The sequence below is a fragment of the Haplochromis burtoni genome, unplaced genomic scaffold (genome assembly GCF_018398535.1).
Source record: "Haplochromis burtoni strain Fernald_Lab_line unplaced genomic scaffold, NCSU_Asbu1 Contig_47, whole genome shotgun sequence".
Taxonomy (NCBI): domain Eukaryota; kingdom Metazoa; phylum Chordata; class Actinopteri; order Cichliformes; family Cichlidae; genus Haplochromis; species Haplochromis burtoni.
In genome coordinates, this window is record NW_024582408.1 from 1,443,283 (window position 1) to 1,464,946 (window position 21,664).

The 21,664-nt window shown below is 39.6% G+C and overlaps 3 protein-coding genes across 6 annotated transcripts in view; all 3 read left to right on the forward strand.

Annotated features, from left to right (window-relative positions):
- Positions 1–2,556, forward strand: part of LOC102293836 (syndecan-1) — a 3,931-nt gene extending 1,375 nt beyond the window's left edge. Inside the window, exons 2-5 of the mRNA XM_005921579.3 lie at positions 920–1,004; positions 1,097–1,176; positions 1,276–1,390; positions 1,469–2,556. Of these exons, the coding sequence (XP_005921641.1) occupies positions 920–1,004; positions 1,097–1,176; positions 1,276–1,390; positions 1,469–1,638 (450 nt within the window). The 3' untranslated portion in view covers positions 1,639–2,556. The remainder of the gene's footprint in view (positions 1–919; positions 1,005–1,096; positions 1,177–1,275; positions 1,391–1,468) is intronic.
- A 936-nt stretch (positions 2,557–3,492) lies between these two features.
- Positions 3,493–13,104, forward strand: laptm4a (lysosomal protein transmembrane 4 alpha). Its single transcript, XM_005921578.3, has 7 exons — positions 3,493–3,719; positions 7,492–7,612; positions 9,076–9,152; positions 10,161–10,283; positions 11,184–11,279; positions 11,419–11,517; positions 12,179–13,104. Exons 1-7 carry the CDS (start codon positions 3,552–3,554, stop codon positions 12,251–12,253), a joined length of 759 nt encoding a protein of 252 aa, XP_005921640.1. The 5' UTR covers positions 3,493–3,551; the 3' UTR covers positions 12,254–13,104.
- Positions 13,105–13,215: 111 nt separating this feature from the next.
- Positions 13,216–19,216, forward strand: matn3a (matrilin 3a). 4 transcript variants are annotated; one of them, XM_042220355.1, is made up of 7 exons: positions 13,216–13,970; positions 14,572–15,009; positions 15,499–16,074; positions 16,991–17,116; positions 17,450–17,548; positions 17,697–17,762; positions 17,860–19,215. In XM_042220355.1, the coding sequence occupies exons 1-6, from the start codon at positions 13,805–13,807 to the stop codon at positions 17,750–17,752; spliced, it is 1,461 nt and encodes a 486-aa protein (XP_042076289.1). In that variant the 5' UTR covers positions 13,216–13,804; the 3' UTR covers positions 17,753–17,762; positions 17,860–19,215. The 4 variants fall into 4 exon arrangements, with proteins under 4 accessions (XP_042076289.1, XP_042076290.1, XP_005921639.1 ...); XM_042220356.1 differs by lacking the exon at positions 16,991–17,116 and having other exon boundaries at positions 17,860–19,216; XM_005921577.2 differs by lacking the exon at positions 14,572–15,009 and having other exon boundaries at positions 17,860–19,211.
- The last annotated feature ends 2,448 nt before the right edge of the window (positions 19,217–21,664 follow it).

Here is a 21,664-nt window from a genome sequence, read left to right on the forward strand (position 1 = left end):
TATTTTTCTCATAACCTCGGGTTCTGTTTACCGCCTTCTTGGAGGGCATCCACAATCTGGGAGAGCATCAAGGGTTCTGATTCCATCCATAATAATACTGTCTGTCATACTCGAGTCATTGAAAATGGTTTATTCAGTGAATGTTGTTCATGGTTCAACCAATTTTCTTGAGAAAAGCAAACTTTCCCAGTACAGACTCTGTATGGTGGGTCATGTTTACAACCCACGTTCCATATCTCATCTCTAAAACTGGAACACATGAATTCAAGTAGCTTTTGGAGGCTGTGTTATGACTCAGTGGAGCCTCTGTTTATTGGCTTAGTATGACTGTGTTTGCCTGTAACTGTAACAGAGCACATTTTATTTGTGATAATGCAGAATACCGGTCAAAGAGTACACAAACTCTTTCTTGCAGCTGTAGAATGGCTTCCTTATGAGGCCTGTATCTGTTCATTACACATAAACAACAGATTGTATATGTTTTATTGTACTTTGGGTTCTGAATTCACTGATTATGAGGACTAGACATTCCCATCTGATTCCCATCTGATTGCTCTAGCTAAAGATGTCACCTATATTTATTATTACTCCCTGAAGTTGTATTTTGTTAAGTTTAATTACTTTCCAAATGGGTGGAGTTGTATTCCCGCTTAAAGTCATCTACTTGACACTACATGCCAGTAACAATCTAATCACTTGTGCCATTATGGGCTTGTCAGCCACAGTGTGTGTGTTTCAGGTTATTTATTTTGTTGTGGGACTTTGTATCCTGGACATGATTCGTGTGTTTATTGGCTTCTTAAGGAAAGTACCTTCGTTAGCTTCCTTCACCTCTTGTATGTTTTCATATCTAACAATATAACAGGAAGCAGTCAGCATGTTTAAATACCCTCTTGTGTTTTTTTCCCCCCATGATTAGCTTTCTGTCCCTCCAGAGGAATTGGAGGGATCAGGCTATGACCTGGATGGTTCTGGTTCCGGTTCTGGAGATGGGTCAGAGGAGGGTAATTCTTCATCTATAAAATGTTAATGACCCATTTTACATAATGTACATGACCACTGTATGTTTCATCCTCTCTAACTGCACTCTTTCCAGGTGTAACTGAAGATCAGCACAACAGCAAAGACGGCAGAATTCTGGCAGAAACCAGAGACGAGACCAAGATCACTTTCCATGTATGACTTACTTCAATCAGTCCCATGATTTCTTCACCTGTTGATGTCGGTGGTGTAACAGGAAGTGATCGTGTGTAACTGTCTTGTCTTTTGCTTTAGGGCTTTTCAGACAAGACGTTTGGCAACACGCACAGGTCAGCAGCAGACGATGACTCTGGATATGTTGCTATAGCAAACAGCAGGAGCTACTTTGAGAATAGTGAATTCCTTGCAGGTACTTTGCAATATGGCACAATGAGAAAGCTATAAGCTGCGACTTTCTAATATAGCTCACCTAGGTTTATGTTTACAGGTGTTATTGCAGGGGGAGTAACGGGATTGGCTCTCGCAGCAACTGTGGCAGGAATATTAATCTACAAATGGCAGAAGAAAGAGGAGGAGGACCGATACAGTCTGGGCCCAGAGAAGGCTTTAGATCATAATTATCAGAAACCAAACAGGGAAAAAGTATTCCTTGTTTAACCACACCTGCATCTGATAACTGTAAAGCCGTTGTTTGATAAGTTGATGCTACTTGGCAATTTATGTACCTCAAAATCTACTGTAAATGCATACTTTATTCGTGGTCTCTGGAAGGAAGGTGGGGTTCATATTTCTTATGCACTTAAAGTGAAATATGTCTATTGTTGTTGAATGTATTTATATTTAAGATAAAACATGAAAGATTTTTGTAGTCGATGATCTTCCAGGTGTCCGTCTTTTAAAAATAATTGTGATTCCTTCGTCGTACACTGAGTAGCTGTAGCACTGGGGTCGTATCCTCTGAGTTTTGGGTGATGTGGGATTTTGTTACGATGTGTAATTTTAATTGCCTTCAGTGTGTTTGGTTGAATGAAGGTAAAGCAAAGATGCACCGTTTAATATGTAATTAGTTATCATTATATGAAAGTTTCTGTTTAATTGTTTTGAAGAGGTAGCTTATTGTAGCATTTATATTTGCCTTTAAATGGGCAAAAAAAAAATATCTACTGCACTTCTAAAGAAAATGGAGTGAAGCAGGCCTGTCTACCAGACATTCTGACAAATCATAATGCAATAATAAAACACAAAAAAAACAGGCAAATTAACATTTTTTGTAGAAACTTGGCTACTCTGTCATGTTTTACAGGGACGGGTGAATAAATGAGAATCATTGTTAAGTTGCCAGAGAGTGATAATCAAAATTTCTGTAATGTGGTGACCATTGATAGGCAGGAAAATCTCTGTCATTCACCATTACTTTAAGCTATGTGACCCATGTGATAGATATGAATTGAAGGGGCAGCTCATTTAAGAGTGCATAACACCGCTATAGCTGCTGTAATGCAACATGTTTTATGTTGCGTATATGTATGTCTATTTTTGCATGTAATAATCAATAATAAAATAACTTTGTAACAATTAAAATCTGATTTTTTTTAAATGTTTTCTGTGCAGAGGTGGTTTCTTTGAACCACACAGTTTGCTTATACGTGCATATGACTGAGAGTTTGTGCATTTTATTGCATGGCATGTGTTACTACTCAAAGATGATCAGAACTGCAGAGCCTTGTTTAAGTAGAAGGTTGTTTTATACACTGCATCCTGTAGGCTCAATATGAACTGAAAGGCTTTAAATTGTAATACCCTAATGGGTAAATATCATCTGTAAGATATTTTGTGTTAGTGAGCTTGATTATTTGCAGCATGGTATTATTATTATTTTTTGTTATTATTATTATCATCGGAGATATAAGAGCGACAATGACAGTAGTGTGGTGTGCAGTAGTAGTGATTAGGGGATAGCAGCAAGTCTAAAAGGTGAGGTTTACAAGATGTTAGTGAAACCCGCTATCATGTATGGTTTTGAGACAGTGGTAGGACTGACAAAAACACGTGAGGTAGAGCTGGAGGTGGCAGAGTTGAACATGCTGAGAATTTCACTGTGAGTGACGAGGATGGGCAGGATCGGAAATATGCGCATCTGAGGGACAGCTCAGGTCGAGGGGTTTGGAGACAAAGTTAGAGAGGTAAGACTGAGATGGGTTGGAAATGTACAGAGGAAAGTTATTGGATCTTGAAGATAGAGCTGGCAGGTAGGAGGTTTATGGATGTAGTGAACGAGGATATGCAGAGGTTGGTATGGCAGAGGAGGATGCAAGGGGAAAAAGTGAGGTCTGTGCAGATGAAATACAAATAACAATTTATGAACATTTTTGCGTTGCGGAATATTCAGTAAAGTGAATCTATTTAGGCCTTTTTTTTATTTCTTTGCGGCCAATGGTTGAATCCCCTGTCAATCAAACCCTGGTGTCTCTGCCTTTTCCTGCCCGTCAGAGGGTTTGTTTTCATGCGCGCTGCGCGCAGGCCGTCAGGGAAGTGGTGGGCGTTCCTCTTCATTCGCTCGTTGACTGTTGATGCTGAGAAGAATTTCTCCTCCGCAATCAGCTCTTCAGATGTTTCTCCCTACGCTTGTAGAGGACATGCATCATTTTAAACCCAGTCGAGACAGACTGTACACCACTAGGTGTTGCGGATGTTGCCACGTCCGAACGGGGACGATCATCCTGGGAACATGGTACATGGTACGTACTGTGGTTCGCAATGATAGGGGTCAGTAAGCTAACGTTAGCTAGCACTTTACCAGTTCCGTTAAGTTCCCCAAAGTAGGAAGTTATGCAACGAAGGATGTTAATACAAGGTGAAAATGGCTCTGAGAATTTGTTGCAGTAGTTTTTAGGGACTAAAATATGAAGTAGCTGTTACTCTGGACTCTTTATTCGTCGAGTTAATGTTAACAGAAAGCTAGGGTTAGCAATAACCCGCTACCGCTGTCATGTCGGATTTTGCTTTCTGTTAGTCTCAAACTCGCACAAGTTTGAAAAAAAAAATCGCTTAGTAAACTAAAACAGAGAAGACGTAGTGGTTCATCATTTTTTCGAAGTCATCAGCAGCTGGTTGGTTATTATGCGTATTAAAATACATGAAATTTGACTTGCGTAGCTGACATTTCGCTAACTTGCTAACATAGCGTTTATCAAATAGTGGCCATAATAGCAACCCAAAAAAGCAAAAACGCGCATTTAACACAATAACTACTTATTGTGTCTCACATATGTGGTGATGGCAGTTCTATTAAAGTAGTCAAAGTAAAGTAATTGGGCATGCCCACGTAGCTAAGGTTAGCTAACTGTTTTTTGCGCATCTTGTTGCTGCAGCTCTGCTGGCTGGTTAGAGTTAAATCGCTCACTGAATTAATCCCCCTTTCCTTTGCCCACACCACGTAGCAGATGTTGCATGCTTTGGTTGCTTATGTAAATCCCGTTTTGCTTTTTTTTATCCCTCTGCAGCTGCACAAAACTTGCCTGGTTTAATCACGTGAACTGCGACTCCCAAATCACTCGGTCGTGTCCACAATGCTCTCTACTGCAGTCGGATAAATGAATAACAGTCGTAATCGACCGGGGTGTCATTTTTACATTATTAAACCCCACCGTTACAACGTATCAGATCAATGTCTGGTAGATAAATAAATACTAGCAGTGACACACATTATACCAAGCTTATTTTCTCAAATTAATATCCATAAATACTTCGATGGAGTTTATAAAGTTAAGCCCTCCACTCTTTCCTTTGTTGTTTTGTTATTGTTTTTTTGTTTTTGTTTTTTTTTTAGCCCAGCTCAAGCCGTATATTTATATGTTTGGTATTGCTCACTATTTCGGGTGGGTGATATAGCCTCAATATTACGTCGCAGCATTTCAAGAAAATTTGCAATAATTATATTTCTGACAATATAGAAAAAAATACTAAACAGTGTGTTTTTTATATTTGCAGGCAGCTGCATTTGTAAGTTGATGACCCAGTTCCTAATTTAAGGTGTGAATCAAATAAAACAAGACGCAAACAGCAGGATTATAGTTCAACAGTTGTAATATATCTAGTGACAGCATAAATCAAATGTCAGCACAAAAGTAGCCCAGGTAGTTTTCTCTTGGGATATTTCAAGTAAAAATAGAAGATGTCTGCTTAACACTTTAGTTTAAATAAAGTAGTTTAACCTTGTAATACTACAGGAGCTGTACAATATTGTCAGCAAAAAAAATCTACCTGAGATGTTGTCTCTTGTGAGCTTTTTAACCAGCTGTTGAAGCCCTACTACAGGGTAACCACACGAGTAATTTCCAGCCACTGTTTGCTCTTCCTGTAATGTGTAGTGCATCTAACAAGTTGCAGTGCTGCTTGGTGGAGTCATTTGTTTATATTTACATTGAACTTCACCAGCTGTTAGTATCTCCTCCTTTCCAGAAATTTGATTCTGTTCATTTGGATTTTAGTAGGTGAACTGTTTAGTCACTCATCCAAGTGAGTGGATATTATTCATCCTTACCTGGATGATTAAGCTTGCATCAAGACATATATCCTGCCTTGTAGCCTGGTTGTACTCGACTGTGTATTTTTTATTTATTTTCTTTTTTTCTTTTGAAACAAGTGTGTTGTTTCCACCTTTAGCGGGACCATTTTTCTAGCATATTTTAGTACTGCAAGTACTGCACTTTGTTGGAGGATGTTGAAGTAGCTTCCTTTTTAAGTAATAAATTATCATTGGACCCGTGGCTCTTGCTTTCATGTTCAAGCTTGTATCCTTGTTGCACACTGGGGAACTTTAACACATGATGTTGCTATAGCAGTGCTATTGTGATATGACACTTTTATAACACGTGGTAAAAATTATCATGGCTGTTATAATATGGCACAGCTCTACTCACTGTGCATTCAGACAGCGCTACACAACAGCAGGCTCTGTAATTTTCTATACAGAGTATGTACTAACATGGTCTTTAATGTGGTTTCGGCGTCTCAGGCTTGTTTGTTGTTACCATTAATGTAAAAAGCGGAAGTAGAGTTACTGAGAGAGGCGACATGAAGACGTACCTACTAGCTGGGGACTTTATTATAGTTGATGCAGCATGGTGGTGCAGCAGTTAACAGTGTTGCTTCAGCCAGAAAGTTCCTGTTCTGAATCTGCTGGCCAGCTGGGGCTTTTCTGTGTTTAGTCTGCAAGTTGTCCTTTTGCTTGTTTGGATTTTCTCCAGGTGTACAGACTTCCTCCTACAGTCATGCACGTTAGGTTAACGGATCCTAAATTGCATGCATGCTGGTGTCAGCAATGATAGAATGATTTAAACTAAATATTCACCTCTTTGTCAGTAATTTTGATCTAGAAAATTTAAATATTGTGTCTCAGATGTGTCGGAGTCACTTAGTCTTACCAATACATATGTGGTCACATTCAGTAAAGAAACATTAGCTGCAAGTAAAGATAGCTGGTAGTACTAATTGGTAAGCTAGTGTCATACATTACAGATTTTAATTATTGAAAGGTGTACTTAGTTTTTTGTAGTGTTTCTTTTTTAACAATTTTGAACTGTTTCTGCTTAAATTGTGCTACTTTAAAATGTTTGGGGATGTTTTGTTTACTTTCAAGCTACAGTTTTCTCAAGTGCTTATCCAGCTGGGGCTCCCAGTTGTCAAATAGCAGGTGGAGTTTTTAAAAAACAGGTTGCAGGTCCATGATAAAATCAAACTAGTTGAAAGTGACTTTGATCACTTTAAGATAAGGAGAGCGTTTTCCTGTTTCACTGTCCACAAATGAGTCACCAAAAACATTTTTAAAATAGTGTTTGGTTTAACCTGTCAGTATGTGGGCTGGTTTTTCAAAGGCACCGGGTCAGAACTGGTCCCGTGGCCCATTTGTGGGAAGTCGATAATGGTGTGTAGCAGTGATTAATTCGGGCATGCACATTTGGCATAAAAATGATTTTTCAAGCAGATGATATCAAAGGAGAATTTGAAGGCTACATAACAGAGACCCAGTGTAGGTTTTATTTATGTCAGTGAGTAATTGGAGCATAAGTTGAAGGGCACAGGTGTAAGGGGGCTTCCAGATTGGGTTCACTTAATCTCTTTGGGCTTAAACAGTATGTGTTAGACTTCTAATTTTGAAAGCATTCAAAGAAAACAAAAACAGAACAGTTTCTGAAAGATATTGTTGTGCCTTCTTGAATCATGGAAAAAGACGAATACCCAGAAAAGGCAAAGAAGAAGGAGGTTTTGCAATCTTGTTGTGATCTTTATCTGATCATACAAGTTTACTTCTCTTCCTTTTACGTAACCAGTGGTTTCAGTTGATCTTTTTCAACAATATACTTGTTGCTGTGCCTTTCAGCTTCAGTGTTGGCATGTTTCTGGAATCTAAAATGTGTCCTGGTAATTGTATGTTCATCTACTTTTGGTGAAGGAATACATATCTATGTATTTTAAAGCCCATTTCAACCTTCTCTTTCCTCCACTCAGGTAGTGAACCTGTTGATGGGCATCCTGCTCACTGTCGCTGTGACCCACCCAGAGAACGTCCCCACTATCGACCTGCAGTATGAGGTCATTGACCACTATTTTGCTTCTGACCGGATGTCTGGTAAGTAAAAACAAATTGTCATAAAACTAATTTCATAACAAAAAAAACTGGATTGTATTCTGGTTAGTGGATCATACACCAGTATTAACTTTCAAAGGTTGGTCTTTGAATTGTACTGTGTCCTATGACAGTAAGGTCTTGTGCTCTGAGGTAGAATTAGTGAAACATTAGTTCACTCCATTGGAATAAATAGTGGAGCCATGCCATTTCTTTTCAGTGCTTTTCACTAACTCATGAGTCGCTGTTATTCTGTGGTTGATCATGTGATTCATTTTCCACTGGGAGATCAGCTCCACACTGACTGCAAAACAAAATTTACAAGGACAGCAGAATACTGTTAAGTTGTTTACGTGTCATCTTAAAATGTAGTTTGGGGTGTGGTGCCACTGGTGCTACTTCCTTTGTGACTCCTTGAGGATTTATGTTTGTTTAGATATTTGTGTGTGCGCGACGGGGCAGGGCTGGCAGGACTGAGTGCGTGTTCTGTTTAGCTGGCAGTTGTTTTGTTGGTTGGCTTGGTGAAGGCCTCTTCATTTTAATAAAACAGTGACTCAGCGAGAGAGGAGGGGCCACATCGGCCATGTGGTGACCTTCCCATAACAGGCTTGTGCCAGCACACAGGACATTGGAGGATGTCCACTGTTTGCAAAGGCAATCTTAATATTCAGATGGGTTAAGTTGTTAAAAGTCGTGGCCATTAGGGCAGCTTCATCAGCCTCCACTCATTCAGCAGTTGAAGTCATTTTAAAACGTTGTGCAGCTGATAGAAAGAAGGGGTGAAAGTGGCTCTGTGGGTTTGAGGTTAAGGTCATTTCTTTAAATACTCCTTTTAGATATGCTGGTATAAATAGGAAATCCTGTGTTAATAATATCAGAATTATGAGTTGATGAAATTTTACTTGTTCGTCTTCCTGCTTTAAAAAATATATTATAATATATTATTGCGGTGCGTGCGTTTGCCCCTATCAAATTTATTTTTCTTGAGCGGCAGTCCCCTGTCAGGTTCATGCATCAGTGAACATGTTGTTCTGCCTGAGCTACTGAATAACGGAAGATTTTGTCTGGACCGCATTGCTGTAGTTGCTCACTCACAGCATCTCCAGTGCAACAGGCAGAACAGTTCAGTATGAGAGAGACTGAGTAAGTGATGAGGAGAGAGAGGAGGATATGAAAGGCAGACCTTTTAATTATCCCAGACTGAGTTTCATTACGTCTTTACTGACTGAAAGCGAGAGGCTTAATGCTCCCCAGAGCTGGCCTTTAAAATGGAGTGAGCTGGAAAGAGAGAATCCCTGGAGACTGTTCACTTAACACTGAATGCAGCTGCCTCAAAGACCACAGGCAAAAATCCATTCTTCCTCACTTACTGTATGTTTAACAATAAAGCCAGTGCTGTAGTAAAATGTAGTAAAATCTTTAACTGTATTCATTCAGTGTATTCCTTCTGTCTTTTTCTCATACAGAAAATGCCTGTGTTGGATTTGCCATCTCTCTCTTGATGCTCACTATCAGTGCCATGATGGTGTACGGAGCTATTACTGTAAGTGTGCACTGTAAATAATATTTTTTTTCTTTTTAAATCTCTTTGACAGCGTGTAATATATTTAAAGTGTTGTCGTGTTTTTTTTGTTTTGTTTTGTTTTTTTAATGCAAAAATGTAATCCCAAATGTCGTGTTTAAAAGTGTGAAAGAAAAAGAAGCAGGATAAGAGGTAACCAAAGGAGAAAAACATGCCAAATAGCCCTGATGTCATGGGGCTGAAGCACACAATACTGTGATCTTATTGCCTGTCGTCTTTACCTCACAGGCTTGCCTGATGGCATCAAGACTGACAGGTTTGATAGCGTTTTGACGTGGACCTGTATTTAGCTGCTAGTATGGATGACTGCACAGTTAAAAGTATGATACCCATCTGCAGGCTGGGTATACTGTGCATGCTGATTACTGTGCAGGTAGAAACCCAGAGACAAATGTGGCAGATACCCTTTTCCACTGTAGTATACCAGGTACCCCTTTTAGATTCCACCCTCCCCATTGTAATAAGTATTTAATTATAGTGTACCAAATCCAAATTCCTACTTAATGTTAGCAGTGAAGAAGATTTTTGTCAGAACCTGAGTACACTGTGCTTTGGTAGAAAGAAAATGTATCAGAAAGGACTGTTTTGCTGATTTAAACCTTCTCTGCATATATTTATGATAATGCCTGTTTATATCCATGGGTGCTTATTGTTAGCTGTTTGTTTACCTCAAAGCACATCTGATATTTCAATCTGAGCAATCTGAGCAAAATCTCAGAATCGTTACGTTTAGAACTTGGAAGAAGACTTCTTAAGAAATGAGTAGTGCACCCACAGCTGTAAGATTTGTAGATCTAAATAACATTAATATGTTTAGGGTTTATCTTAAGTAAGACAAGTGTTTAGAGATAAGGTTTGAATCTGCACTATAGTTCTTCCAAAATTATAAAAGATCTGCCCAAGTGATTCATTCTTTTAATCATCTTTCTTTCTTTCTTTCTTTTTTTTTTCTTTCTTTTTTTTTTTTAGCACCGTGAGGGCTGGCTCATCCCATTTTTCTGCTACCAGCTGTTTGACTTTGCTCTGAGCTGCCTGGTGGCCATCAGTTCTCTCACGTACCTACCCAGGATCAGAGACTACCTGGACCAGCTGGTCAGTTCAAAGTCCGATGTTATTTTTCACAATATCTCAATCTGACTACACCCTTTCCATGACAGTATCTTTACAACTTCTCACTTGGCCCTTATCCAGTATCGCCCTCTTTGCTCTCTCTAAAGATTTAGTGATTCACACCATGCCCAGCTGGAAACTGAGATTTCGGACACTTATTAGTCAACATTTTCCATAAGTGCTGTTGCATAAATGCAAAAGTTGTTAAGGAGGTAGTGTACTTTTGTGTCACACTGGAAGTCTCATGGACACTACAGCGTATAAATGTAACTGGCTCTCTTCCACAGTCTGTCTTTTAACCTGTCTTCCTCCCATCACCCCCAACCGGTCGCGGCAGATGGCTGTCGCTCCATGAGGGGAGGGAGTTTTCCTCCCCACTGTCGCCAAGTGCCTCTTCAAAGAGCGTTGTTCGATTTTCTCTCCATTATTGTAGCGTCTTTACCTTACCATATAAAGTGTCTTGAGGCATCTGTTTTTGTGATTTGGTGCTATATAAATAAAACTGAGTAAATGTGCACATTTATACATCAAACACTCAATTAGTAAACAGTCAGTATTTATAGGGAGTCCTTTCAGATGCAGCCATGACCAATGAAGCAACAGTCAACAGTCGCCATATCCACAACCTAAGCTTTTCATGCTTCTAACAATAATAAGAGAGAGAATTCTGATTTTACCATACGATTTATCTCTACACGTACAGAGATTATTTCCTAGAGGGAAAAAAATGTAAGAAAACAGATGAGCTCATTGTTGTTCTTTCAGTAAGGGTGCTTCAGAAGAAAAAAAAGAAAACGATAGTAGTCTTTTTACATTTCGAGTGTGGAAATGCTGACAGTAAAGTGAGTAAGAATCAACATTTTGTCTCCTTTTCTTCCTCAGCCGGATTTCCCATACAAGGATAACCTCCTCTATATGAACTCCAGCTGCCTGCTGCTCGTTGTGCTGGTCTTCTTTGCCTTCCTCATCATCCTCAAGGTGAATCTATCAATTATTCACAGTCAGACACAGTTATATTAGGATGTTTGTTTGGTTTTGGCATATGTGTTCATTTAGGAGGAGGAGACAGGAAGCTGTCGACTGTAACGATACAAATATTTTTCCCTCTGCTTTCCAGGCTTATTTGATCAACTGTGTGTGGAACTGCTACAAGTATATTAACAACAGGAACATGCCAGAAATCGCTGTGTACCCTGCCTTTGAAACCCCTCCCCAGGTATGCAAGCCACCTCAGCACCTATGAACAGAAAGTATTGAGGCACTGGCACCGTGATGCTGTAGTTGAGGCAGCAGGCGACACGGTGTCTCCACACTGAAAGCTGACCTGCTGAGAGGATAGTCTCACTCCAGATATTCTTTACGCCATCTTTAAAGAAACATTTAATATTAGTTATTATTTAGGTTGCACTAAAACATGCTTCTACTATGGTAAAATTAATTCATAACTCAGGCTAAAATCAACAATATAAATGATTTAGTTTGCCGGTTATCTTCTCAGTTATTAGACTGAAAATGTGTCTGTAGACAAACAGAAGTTGCCAGCATTCACATTTAAAAAGCTCCGATTCACTTTGTGCATTTTCCTTTATTTTTAATCGAGTTTCAGAATAATTTCAAACTAATTTTAACTTCACTGATGCTGCTCTGCTCAGAATGTGCTGAATACTGCAGATGGGCCAGAGTTCTGATGTCATCGCAGCTTAATTTCATTTATTGATGTTGAATTCAACAAAGGAACTGAGAGTCACAGAACATGACTCTCAGTTCCTTTTTTCAGAGACATGCTTGGTTGGGTTTTTGGTTTCATGTTGTCTTTTTTCCCCCTCCCTGTACAATGAGCCCTCACTACTCTTTAAATGTTTCTCTCTCTTCTTTAGTACATCTTGCCTACTTACGAGATGGCCATGAAGATGCCAGAGAAGGAGCCGCCTCCTCCTTACATGCCAGCCTAAACACCAGCCCTGTTGCCAAAACACACACGCACACACAGCCATCATATGCATTCCTTCTTGCCCTCACCTGATCCCGACCCCTCTGACCTGTTGTGTAAGTGTAAGACCACTGAAGATGTTTAGTTCAACCCTCCCACCTGCCCTCAGCCGCTGTATTTCTATAGTGTCTATAGAGCGTTCTGGAGATGAGAGGAGAAAGGTGGCAAATGAGAGCATGACTGAAAATGAATGAATGTGTTTAAAAAGAGGCACAAGTGTATCCCTGTCCCACCCCCATCTTCTGCCAACATTTTTTTTTTTTGGTGTCTTAGTAAAAGGGATATATGTGAAAGTTAAACTGCTTGAAATGCTCTTATCAATCCAGCACATCCCATTAATAGATTGATATATGAAGTTTAAAAGAAAAACAAACTGACAATCCACTTATTATAGCACTTATTGTTGCATTGTGTTACAGTTTTCCCCTCAATCATTAAGAAGTAAATGATTCTATCTCAGTCTTGAATGGAGTCTGTAGCATTTTTTGTCTGTTATTTATTTAGCTTCACTGTAATTAAGTTTTACCCCCACCTTAGACATCATCACCACTCTCTGCTGCCCCTATGTGTTGGCTAAGGTAGTAAACTGTGTTCCAGCTAAGATAAGCGTGTGGGGGCAGAGGGCACTGATGGTGGATCATTTTCTCTGCTTTTTCTTTTTAACTTTTACCTGGTACCTGTAGAAAACGGCTAGTCTTGTGAAAATTAGTTGTTGCATGCTTATCGGCAAACCTTACCCTCGTTCCTATATTGGTCATATGATTTATCCTAGTAGAAATACATTTGACTTCAATAAACCTTTCAAAACTATTACATCTTAGTTCTTGTCTTTTTTTTTCTCATCATAAATAAACTGAAGGAAAATCAAGAGATATTAAAAAGAAGGAGCTCTCGCTACAAGTCTTCAAATAGCGTTAAGGACAAAAAAAAAAACAACCACATGGTCTCATAGACTCATATGCTGGTGATTGATAATACTCATACGCCATCTAGTGTCAGCAGGTAGTAATACAGTGTTTAGGGACGACCTCAACCCAGCCCTTATTTGTTTTTGTTTCCAAGTAGCCAGACTTTCTATTAATTTTTGAAAGTGGTCTTAAACAGTAATTCTTCAGAATTTTTTAAGCTAATGTGTTATTGTCTATAGCTCCACAGGTTTTATAGTAAGTTATTCAAACTCTGGACTTTGTTGGTAGAGTGTATTTCAGACAGCATGTTTAGATCAACAAAATCACATATTTACCACTTTATTGTCCCAAATGTTTTTCATTATGCTAAAACAGGATTTGCATATTTGCAGCACTGTTGCAAAACATTGAAAAAGTAAGAACAAAGAAACATTTTTGGCTCTTCTATACACCTCCTGAAGTTCATGACCCACCTTTTTGGGGCAGACAGTTTGACGTTTCTCACTCAGGTCTCCTCCTGCTCAGTGGCGGTTTGACCCCCTGATCCTCACAGACAAAGTATTCAGAGTGGTCAGACCACAGAAGGCGCTCTGCACACTGAAAGGATGAAGGCTTTTCACTGGATCCTCCTGTATTGCGCTGCACCCCTGCTGTCTGATGTACAGGGCACATACCACCTCATGGCAGGGGATCCCGAGCTAATGGCTGCTCAGAGTTATGCTCAAACCAGAAATAATGGGCGCCCACCGCTCAGGACCCTGAATCCAGCAAGTAAGTGTTTAATTTTTAGTATTCTGGTTTTACACAAAAGTCTAGCAGTGGTGGAATAGGTAGGCTAGGAAAAGAAATACAGCAGCTTACAAACATGTAAGACATTTAAAATATCAGAGAGCAGAGCAACTAGAATTTGACTCCCAAGTTTAGTGGAGTTGACAAAGTACAAGATACTTGAGTGAGCATACTTTGTCCACCGCTCCTTTCTAGCAGTATTATTTTGCTTTTTTCCACAAAAGATTAATGCACATTTTTTGTAGTAAAAATCATTCATTTTTAATATTACAGATATTTCATTCATAAAAATTCATTCTAACAAATAAATTTTACACTCTTCTCAAACACATCCTGCATGAATTCTCAGATCTTGGCTGGGGGTTTCACAAGCTCTGTGCAGACTATAGTAGAGGCTTGTCTGAAACAGCCCGGATGGCTGAATGCACGTACTAATAATTTGTCTGTGATCCAAAGTAAACAAAAGAGATTATTGCACAGTATATTTTACTTACTACACAATGTCAACTTACACAACTTTCCTGTTTACCTTCTACCAACCTACTAATGTTCTCATCACTTTTCCTTTCTGGTGGCCTCGTAGTTCACAGAAGTGACTACACGTATAGAGAAAGGTATCACTACCACTACCAGCCACCAAGGATCCCTCCACCGGTAGTGTATCACCCCTTTCCTCCATCTCCACCAGTGACTTACCACAGACCCCCAGGCCCCATATCACCTTTTCACCACACATTCAAAGGCCCACATATGCATCACATACACAAAGCTGTCTCACCACCACTGGTTCATCATCCCCAACATGGGATCAAAGACCCGTTCCCTTACAAAGTGAAAGGTCTCTGCCCCTCACCTGTGGTACGCCCTCCAACTGAACCAGAACCGACAATTCTACCAACCCTGCCAGTGAGTACAGTGCCACCGGTGACTGCTGTGCCGCCAGGGAAGACCACCACTCCTGTGACGCTACCGGTCAGTACCCAAAGCGGCTTCATCACCACCGTCAGTCCTGTGCCGACAGGTAGAATATTACCAGTCAGGTTTGCTTTCCAAACCAACCAATGCTCTTTTTTTTCAGGTCAGATATTTTAGTTCCATTTCATCAGTGATGTTTATGTAAAGAGGTAAACACTCCAGAAATGATCTAGTTTAATGTATGTGTGTAAAACTGGACTGGCAGGGATTCTAACTGCCATTGACATGCCATTTTTCATGTGTTGGGCATCCTTTTCATTCAGGAAAATGACATGAAAGGATAAAGCATGTCTCTGATGGACTGTTGAATCCCTGAAATGATGCATAGTATGTAAAATAGCATACAGTATCATTTTAGAGGAACCACCGCGGCGATGCTCAATTGTTTCATTGAGTGCATCCCAAAGTATTCTTTCTTCTTTTGTGGATGAATAACTACATAATGACCTCAGAGAAAGTACAAATGTTTGTCTGAATAACGAACTGAATTTTTTTTGTATTATATCGATTTAATCCTGCCATGGTTTGATCACAGAGACAGACTCTCAGTGCAGAAGCCGTTCCCTGGACCTGGTCTTCATCATTGACAGCTCTCGCAGCGTGCGTCGAGGAGAGTTTGAGAAGGTTAAAATCTTTCTGGCCAACATAGTCGACACCCTTGAAGTGGGCTCAGATTCCACCAGGGTGGCTGTGGTCAACTACGCCAGCACGGTCAAGACAGAGTTCCTGCTCAAAGACTATTTTAGCAAACTAGACTTGAAGAAAGCCATCTCCCGCATTGAGCCTTTGGCGACTGGCACCATGACCGGCCTCGCCATCAAAACTGCAGCGAATGAAGCTTTCACCGAGCAGTCTGGAGCCCGGCCTCGTTCTAGGAATATCTCCAAGGTGGCCATCATCGTGACAGACGGGAGACCTCAAGACCAGGTGGAAGAAGTGTCTGCTGCAGCCCGGGGAAAGGGTATCGAGATCTACGCTGTCGGGGTGGACCGTGCAGACATGCGATCCCTTCAGCTGATGGCCAGCACCCCTCTGGAGGACCACGTCTTCTACGTGGAGACCTACGGCGTCATCGAGAAGCTCACGTCCAAGTTCAGAGAGACCCTGTGCGGTAGGACAAAGCCGGCCTGCAAGACCTTTTTCCATCATTAAGTCTGGGGGAGGCTTTTGTGGGTCATTGACAGTTATTGGTAAAAATGTGAAAAAAGTATTAGAACAGATGGTCTCAGCCCCCGTATGGACTGCAGATGTCAGCTCTAGAACGTGCTTGTAGTCGCCAATTTAAACCCACGGAAAATCTTAAGACTGTCAGCTTGTCTTTAAAAAGCGAAACGTTTATATGGTGATCATAGATTGATTATTTTTGCAAACAAAGCGTCCCGGTTCTCTGAATTTTTCCTTAGTCTGTGTTGAAAATAATTAAAACGTAGAGTAAAACCTCTCTACAAAACTTTTAAACATTTGGAAAGCTGATTAGAAAGCATTCAGATGAACATAAGTGAAATCCATCCATATAAGCTGATTTTATTCTTTTTGAAACATAAGAAACATCGAATTTTCAAAGTAAATTTATCAGACACAATGATCAACTATCAAAAACAGTTTGCTAACTTGTGTGACTGCTCTTCAATTACATTCGTGTACTAAAAGACAGATGTTGAAGGTTTGAAATGGATGTTTTGCTGTATTGTTTCTCCATATGTGTGAATTTGTGTGCGTCTGTTCGTTAACTGTCCAAACTGATGTGCTTTGTTATGTTACCTCAGTTGTCCAACACACAGCAGTTCACAGATGCGGTGAAGGTGTTTCCGCCACATGTGTGGTCAACTACAAATATCTTCGAAAAGTTTCCAGTCATACTTTTTTAACTTGTGCATGCAGAAAAAAATCATAAAATTCCAAAATGTGAAGTAAAAAATAGCTTCTATCTTTTTTTAGCATAGTCTTACGTTTCACAAGCTACCCACCTTGCTTGCACGCAAAAAACTGTACCCATGCTGCCATCCCTTAATCCTGGCTTATTCTAGGTGTGGACCCCTGCTCCATGGGACACGACTGCGAACACATTTGTGTCAACAGCAACGCCTCGTATTACTGCAAGTGCCGGAAAGGTTATATCTTGAATCCGGACAAGAAAACATGTTCCCTGAAACGTAAGATCATACTGTGTGGATTCCTGCAGCTCTTTGGTGTCATACTAATGCTGCTCAACAGTTTAAAGACGTGTAGATACCCAGCTTGGATTCTGATCAGGGCTTCATAACACTACAAAAATCCTGAATCTGTAGCAGATGGTTTTGTTTTTTTGGACAGTTTACATGAAATTGGTACTTTTCTGCCTTAAAAAGCTTCCATTCATTTAAGCTTTGTTTTGTTCTCCATCAGCAGTCTAGTGGGGGAAAGTGGCGTGGGTGGTGCTCTGTGTGCTTTTTCACTCTCTGCGTGATCTGTTACCCTGATGTGAAATTTGCTTTCTCCCGGCAAAGAGGTGAAGGTCGAGGTGGTGGAGGATCCCTGCAAATGCGAGGCTAGACTGGCTTTCCAGAAGCAGACGCAGGCAGCCATCCAACAGCTCGCAGCCAAGCATATCCAGTCTGTTGTTTCAGATGGATGACAGTTTATTATAAACAGTCTCTGCAGCTGACAGCTGATGGTTTCTTCGTGTTATTATTGTTACTGGTGTTATTGCTCCATTGTATAATTGTCAAAAAAAAAGTCCTTGACTCCTCAAACTTGCTGACGTGACTGGGAGAATAGAGCGTCTTGAGAACACGGTGGGCCGTGCCTGAAACTTTGCACGTAAGTAAGAGTCAGCGGCTTTTTCCTCCATGATTGGTAGTAAAAGGTTCCCACCCACTGGGAGCAATCTGACCTCCTGATTATTTATTTTCCGCAGAGCCAGATGACTTTTGTTGCTCCCACAGACTACTGCATCATGGGGAGGAACTTCCTGCGATCCACTCTAACTTCAACCACAGACTGAGAGAAGCGATGACTCACAAATCAACCCCCCAGGTTACTGACTGCTGAGCAACAATGTCTACAAATAAACTTTATTTTAACTTTTTATTGATGATTTTTTTCCCCCAAATCTACTGTAAATGTTACTTAAACTAAACCCCCAGGAGCATATTAAAATATATAGTAATCTAACATTTCTTTAATCTTTTTTTTCTATTTTGTATAAATGAATATTGTATATATTAGCCTGGTGCTGAATTACACGTAGCCTTAATAAATGTGCAACTTGAATTCAACTAAAAATACGGAATAATGAATATTTTCCCATTTATCGGGTGGTGACACAAACATGTATCATACCATATATATAGTAAAAAATTCCATTAAAATCTAATCTCATATTTGTACATTTGTTGTTGTATTATTTTTGAAATAATATTACATGATGCATTCTGTAAAATACATATTTTAAAAAATACAATTACTATCTAAGGATGTAACAGCGTTATAGTAAATTCTTTAAGTAGTAAAATTCTAGCTGATTGACTGAAAGATGGCATTTATTTTGTGAAAATATTTAGGATTATAACTCTGCATTCCAGAATTGTTACAGTTTTTGTAATATTTTTTTTAGTTTAGTTTAATTGTATTTACTTTTCAGTGTATTTTTCCTTGTTTAAGCGAAGCTTTTATTGTTTGGAAATGATTACCGGTAGTTTCATTGGTTTTAATGTTAGTTTTAGTCTTTTGTAGATGTTACTGTATGGAGGAAATATGCTAAATGTAGGAAAATGAACACAAATGTTACCAAAAAAACCCAGAATTTCTTTGAAAGCAGGTATCTTAATTAATAAACATGTCTGTTTAAGCCTCACTGCTCACTGCTTACCCAAAAAGATTACTGTAAATGAAGCCTGGCACTCAATGATTAAAAATCAAAATTAAAATTAAATGTATCAAACTGTCTCTGTAACTCTTCTAAAATTCATTCTAAGTCCTCTCAATGAACATCTATCTTCAAAAACTTGAAGGCATTTGGGAAAACATGTCTGCAGATACAAAAGAGTCTCTTACATAACTGTACATTTTTATGGCATACACATATTTCTATGTCAACTTAGAAAGGCAAATATGAAGGTAAAGCGCTAACATTTCTGTTTACAGTGCGCTGTAACACTGTTTGGCTTCACAGAACGGTAAAGATGTGTGGGGTCAGGGGGAAATTAGTTTTTAAACCTCTATTTTTTTTTCACTCAAACATCTTTGATAGTAACACAACATAAAGCAGGATTAAAGTCTACAGTTTGCTTCTCTGACTGCTCTGAGTTGAAAACTTTCTGGTTTTGTACCCTGCTATCTTTTACGCTTTGGCTGGTGCCAGAAAAACAACAGACAGAGGTCACCGTGTCACCTCTGGAATGACTCTGCAGCACAGACAACAGAGCTTCTCTGTCTGTGCTGTCTGTGTGAGTCAGCATGCCAACGTTTACCTCAGGTCTGCTCTGGATCCTCTCCCTCCCTCCTTTAAGCAGACAGCTGTTTTTGGTTTGTTTGCTATTTCAGTTCATAGTTACCACACACACACACACACACACAGGCACACAGAGGTGAGCCCACCAGTGTTTCGGGGGGGGGGGAAAGATGAATGGGACTCACATGCAACCGAGAAGAGGAAAAGACACTACAACGGATGTCTCTTCAGGAGGTTTAAATAGCAGAATCCTCTGCTTACATTCATTGATTACTCTGTTACTTTAACAGCTGCACATGTCCTCATTGAAATGCTTTTCTCGTGTCTCCTTATAATAAACCGTTTACCGTTTCTCACAAGTGTTAAGCTGGGGATGGTTTAAAGTAACCATATGTGCTCGTCAGAGGTGCAAAGCAGTGAACTCCCTGCTAGGTTTTTATTTTGGGAAGGGAAGTGTGAGGCCACTCTCATATCTACACACTAAATATTAAACAGCTTAGTATAAAACCTGGAAACAGGAAGAGAAGTGAAAATGACCATAATTTTCATGACCGAAAAAATTTGCCATCTGTCTCAGGCTCCAGAAATCAAATCAGCCTCATGGATCAGCCTCAGCCTCTTGTAATCACTAATCTAGACAATAACTGTTTTGTCATTAGAGCAATAAAATAAAAAATGGACTTTGACTTGTGTAACAGCCAAATCTCATGATAAACAGTCTGTTCTGTAATTGCGATCGATGTATCTGAATGTATCACAGTGCAGACTGAGAGTTTTACATCAGTTGCACTTCACACGAGCTCCACATTGTCAGCGTTTTTCATCAGACAATTTATTTTAAATCTACATTTCTATATCATGTTTGTGTTGTATGATGCGCGCACAGAAAGGTTTATTTTTATGTTGTTTGTTGCCACGGTTGCATTCATTTCTACTTAATTTAAAAATCTGCCAAATATGTAAAATACTCATAAAAGTGTAGACAGCTATATGTACGAATGGCACATATGTTTTACCTTCAGAGCGACTCTGTGCTGTAGTTCACCTTCAATAGGACCCTCTTATTGAAGGTGTGTCTTTCCTGGTTCTGTCAGTTCACAGTGATCTTGGATGTTTTGTGTTAATTCTCTCAGCAAACAGCAACATTTTGGGTGATGAGACTCGGCGTTGCTGAGATTTCTGAACATTATGTTTTCTTCATGATATTGCCGTCGAAATAAAACGGTTAAATCTTAAATAAAATGTGACAATTTAACACATAACCGCAAAGCCGACTTCTTCCTCTTGGATTCCTGTCATGTAATAATTTACAGTCACACTGACGTGAAAATTAGTATATTATATCCGTTTTCTCAGTAGTGTCAACAGACAGTGGCCTACATGCCCTTCCTCTGGTCCAAACTGTTTCTGTTTGATCCGTTTCAACTCGTCCACACAGTCTGGAGATAAATGGGCTGTAAAAGGGAAGTGCACAGCCTCTGAATGACCTTTAGCTCTTAGGGTGTAATTTGTTTTCAGCAGGACAGTTGACTTCTTCACCCTGGACATTCTTCCTTACAGAATTCCCTTCTTGTTGTTCACTGCAGTGAGAGTTCCCATTGTCTTGTTACTGGTGTTTGGGGTGATTAATAAGCAGTTTTTGTCTTTAAAATATAAAAAAAAAACGTCTTTAAAGATATGAAGCCTCTTGTTGGATTTCCTACTCAGATGCTTTTTATAGATATAATCAATATTATTTGCACTAACTGCATCATTTACTTTTTAAATCAAATCTAAGTCGAGTCTGACACCTGCTGTTAGAAAAAGAAAGCACAGTTTGGTTTTCACTCACATGGTGTTTTGTCTTCTGTAACATCCATCCATTTTACGCAACATATCCAATTTAGGTTCACATCCCAGCTGACATCACGGAAGAGGCGGGGTGTATCCAGGACAGGTTTCAAATCTATCGCAGAGCTAATACATAGAGACAGACAACCATTCACACCTACAGAAAGCCAGAGTTCCTGTAGAGAAGTCATGGAGACACAGAGAACATGGAAACTCCACACAGCCAGCTGGTGGATTCAAACCCACGACCTTCTTGTTATTAGGCGATGGTGCAGGTAGATAGTTTGCCCCCTGAGAGGCACAGTAAAACAATAAGAAGATAATCTCTCTTCCACAAATGTGTGTACACATGAAAAATCAAGAAAAACAGAGAAAGCTGTAGTTTAGTAGTTATTATGAGCAAAGAAAATAATATAGGAAAGGTGCATTTCTATAACAA

What these genes read in the sequence shown, in the direction of transcription:
- laptm4a (XM_005921578.3), top strand. Translation starts at nt 3,552, where the DNA reads ATGCTGAGAAGAATTTCTCCTCCGCAATCAGCTCTTCAGATGTTTCTC. An exon ending in TGCTTCTGACCGGATGTCTG is followed by an intron (nt 7,613 to 9,075) that starts GTAAGTAAAAAC and finishes TTTCTCATACAG; the next exon opens with AAAATGCCTGTGTTGGATTT. An exon ending in CCTTTGAAACCCCTCCCCAG is followed by an intron (nt 11,518 to 12,178) that starts GTATGCAAGCCA and finishes TCTCTTCTTTAG; the next exon opens with TACATCTTGCCTACTTACGA.
- matn3a (XM_042220355.1), top strand. Translation starts at nt 13,805, where the DNA reads ATGAAGGCTTTTCACTGGATCCTCCTGTATTGCGCTGCACCCCTGCTG. An exon ending in CGTCAGTCCTGTGCCGACAG is followed by an intron (nt 15,010 to 15,498) that starts GTAGAATATTAC and finishes GTTTGATCACAG; the next exon opens with AGACAGACTCTCAGTGCAGA. An exon ending in GAAAACATGTTCCCTGAAAC is followed by an intron (nt 17,117 to 17,449) that starts GTAAGATCATAC and finishes CTCCCGGCAAAG; the next exon opens with AGGTGAAGGTCGAGGTGGTG.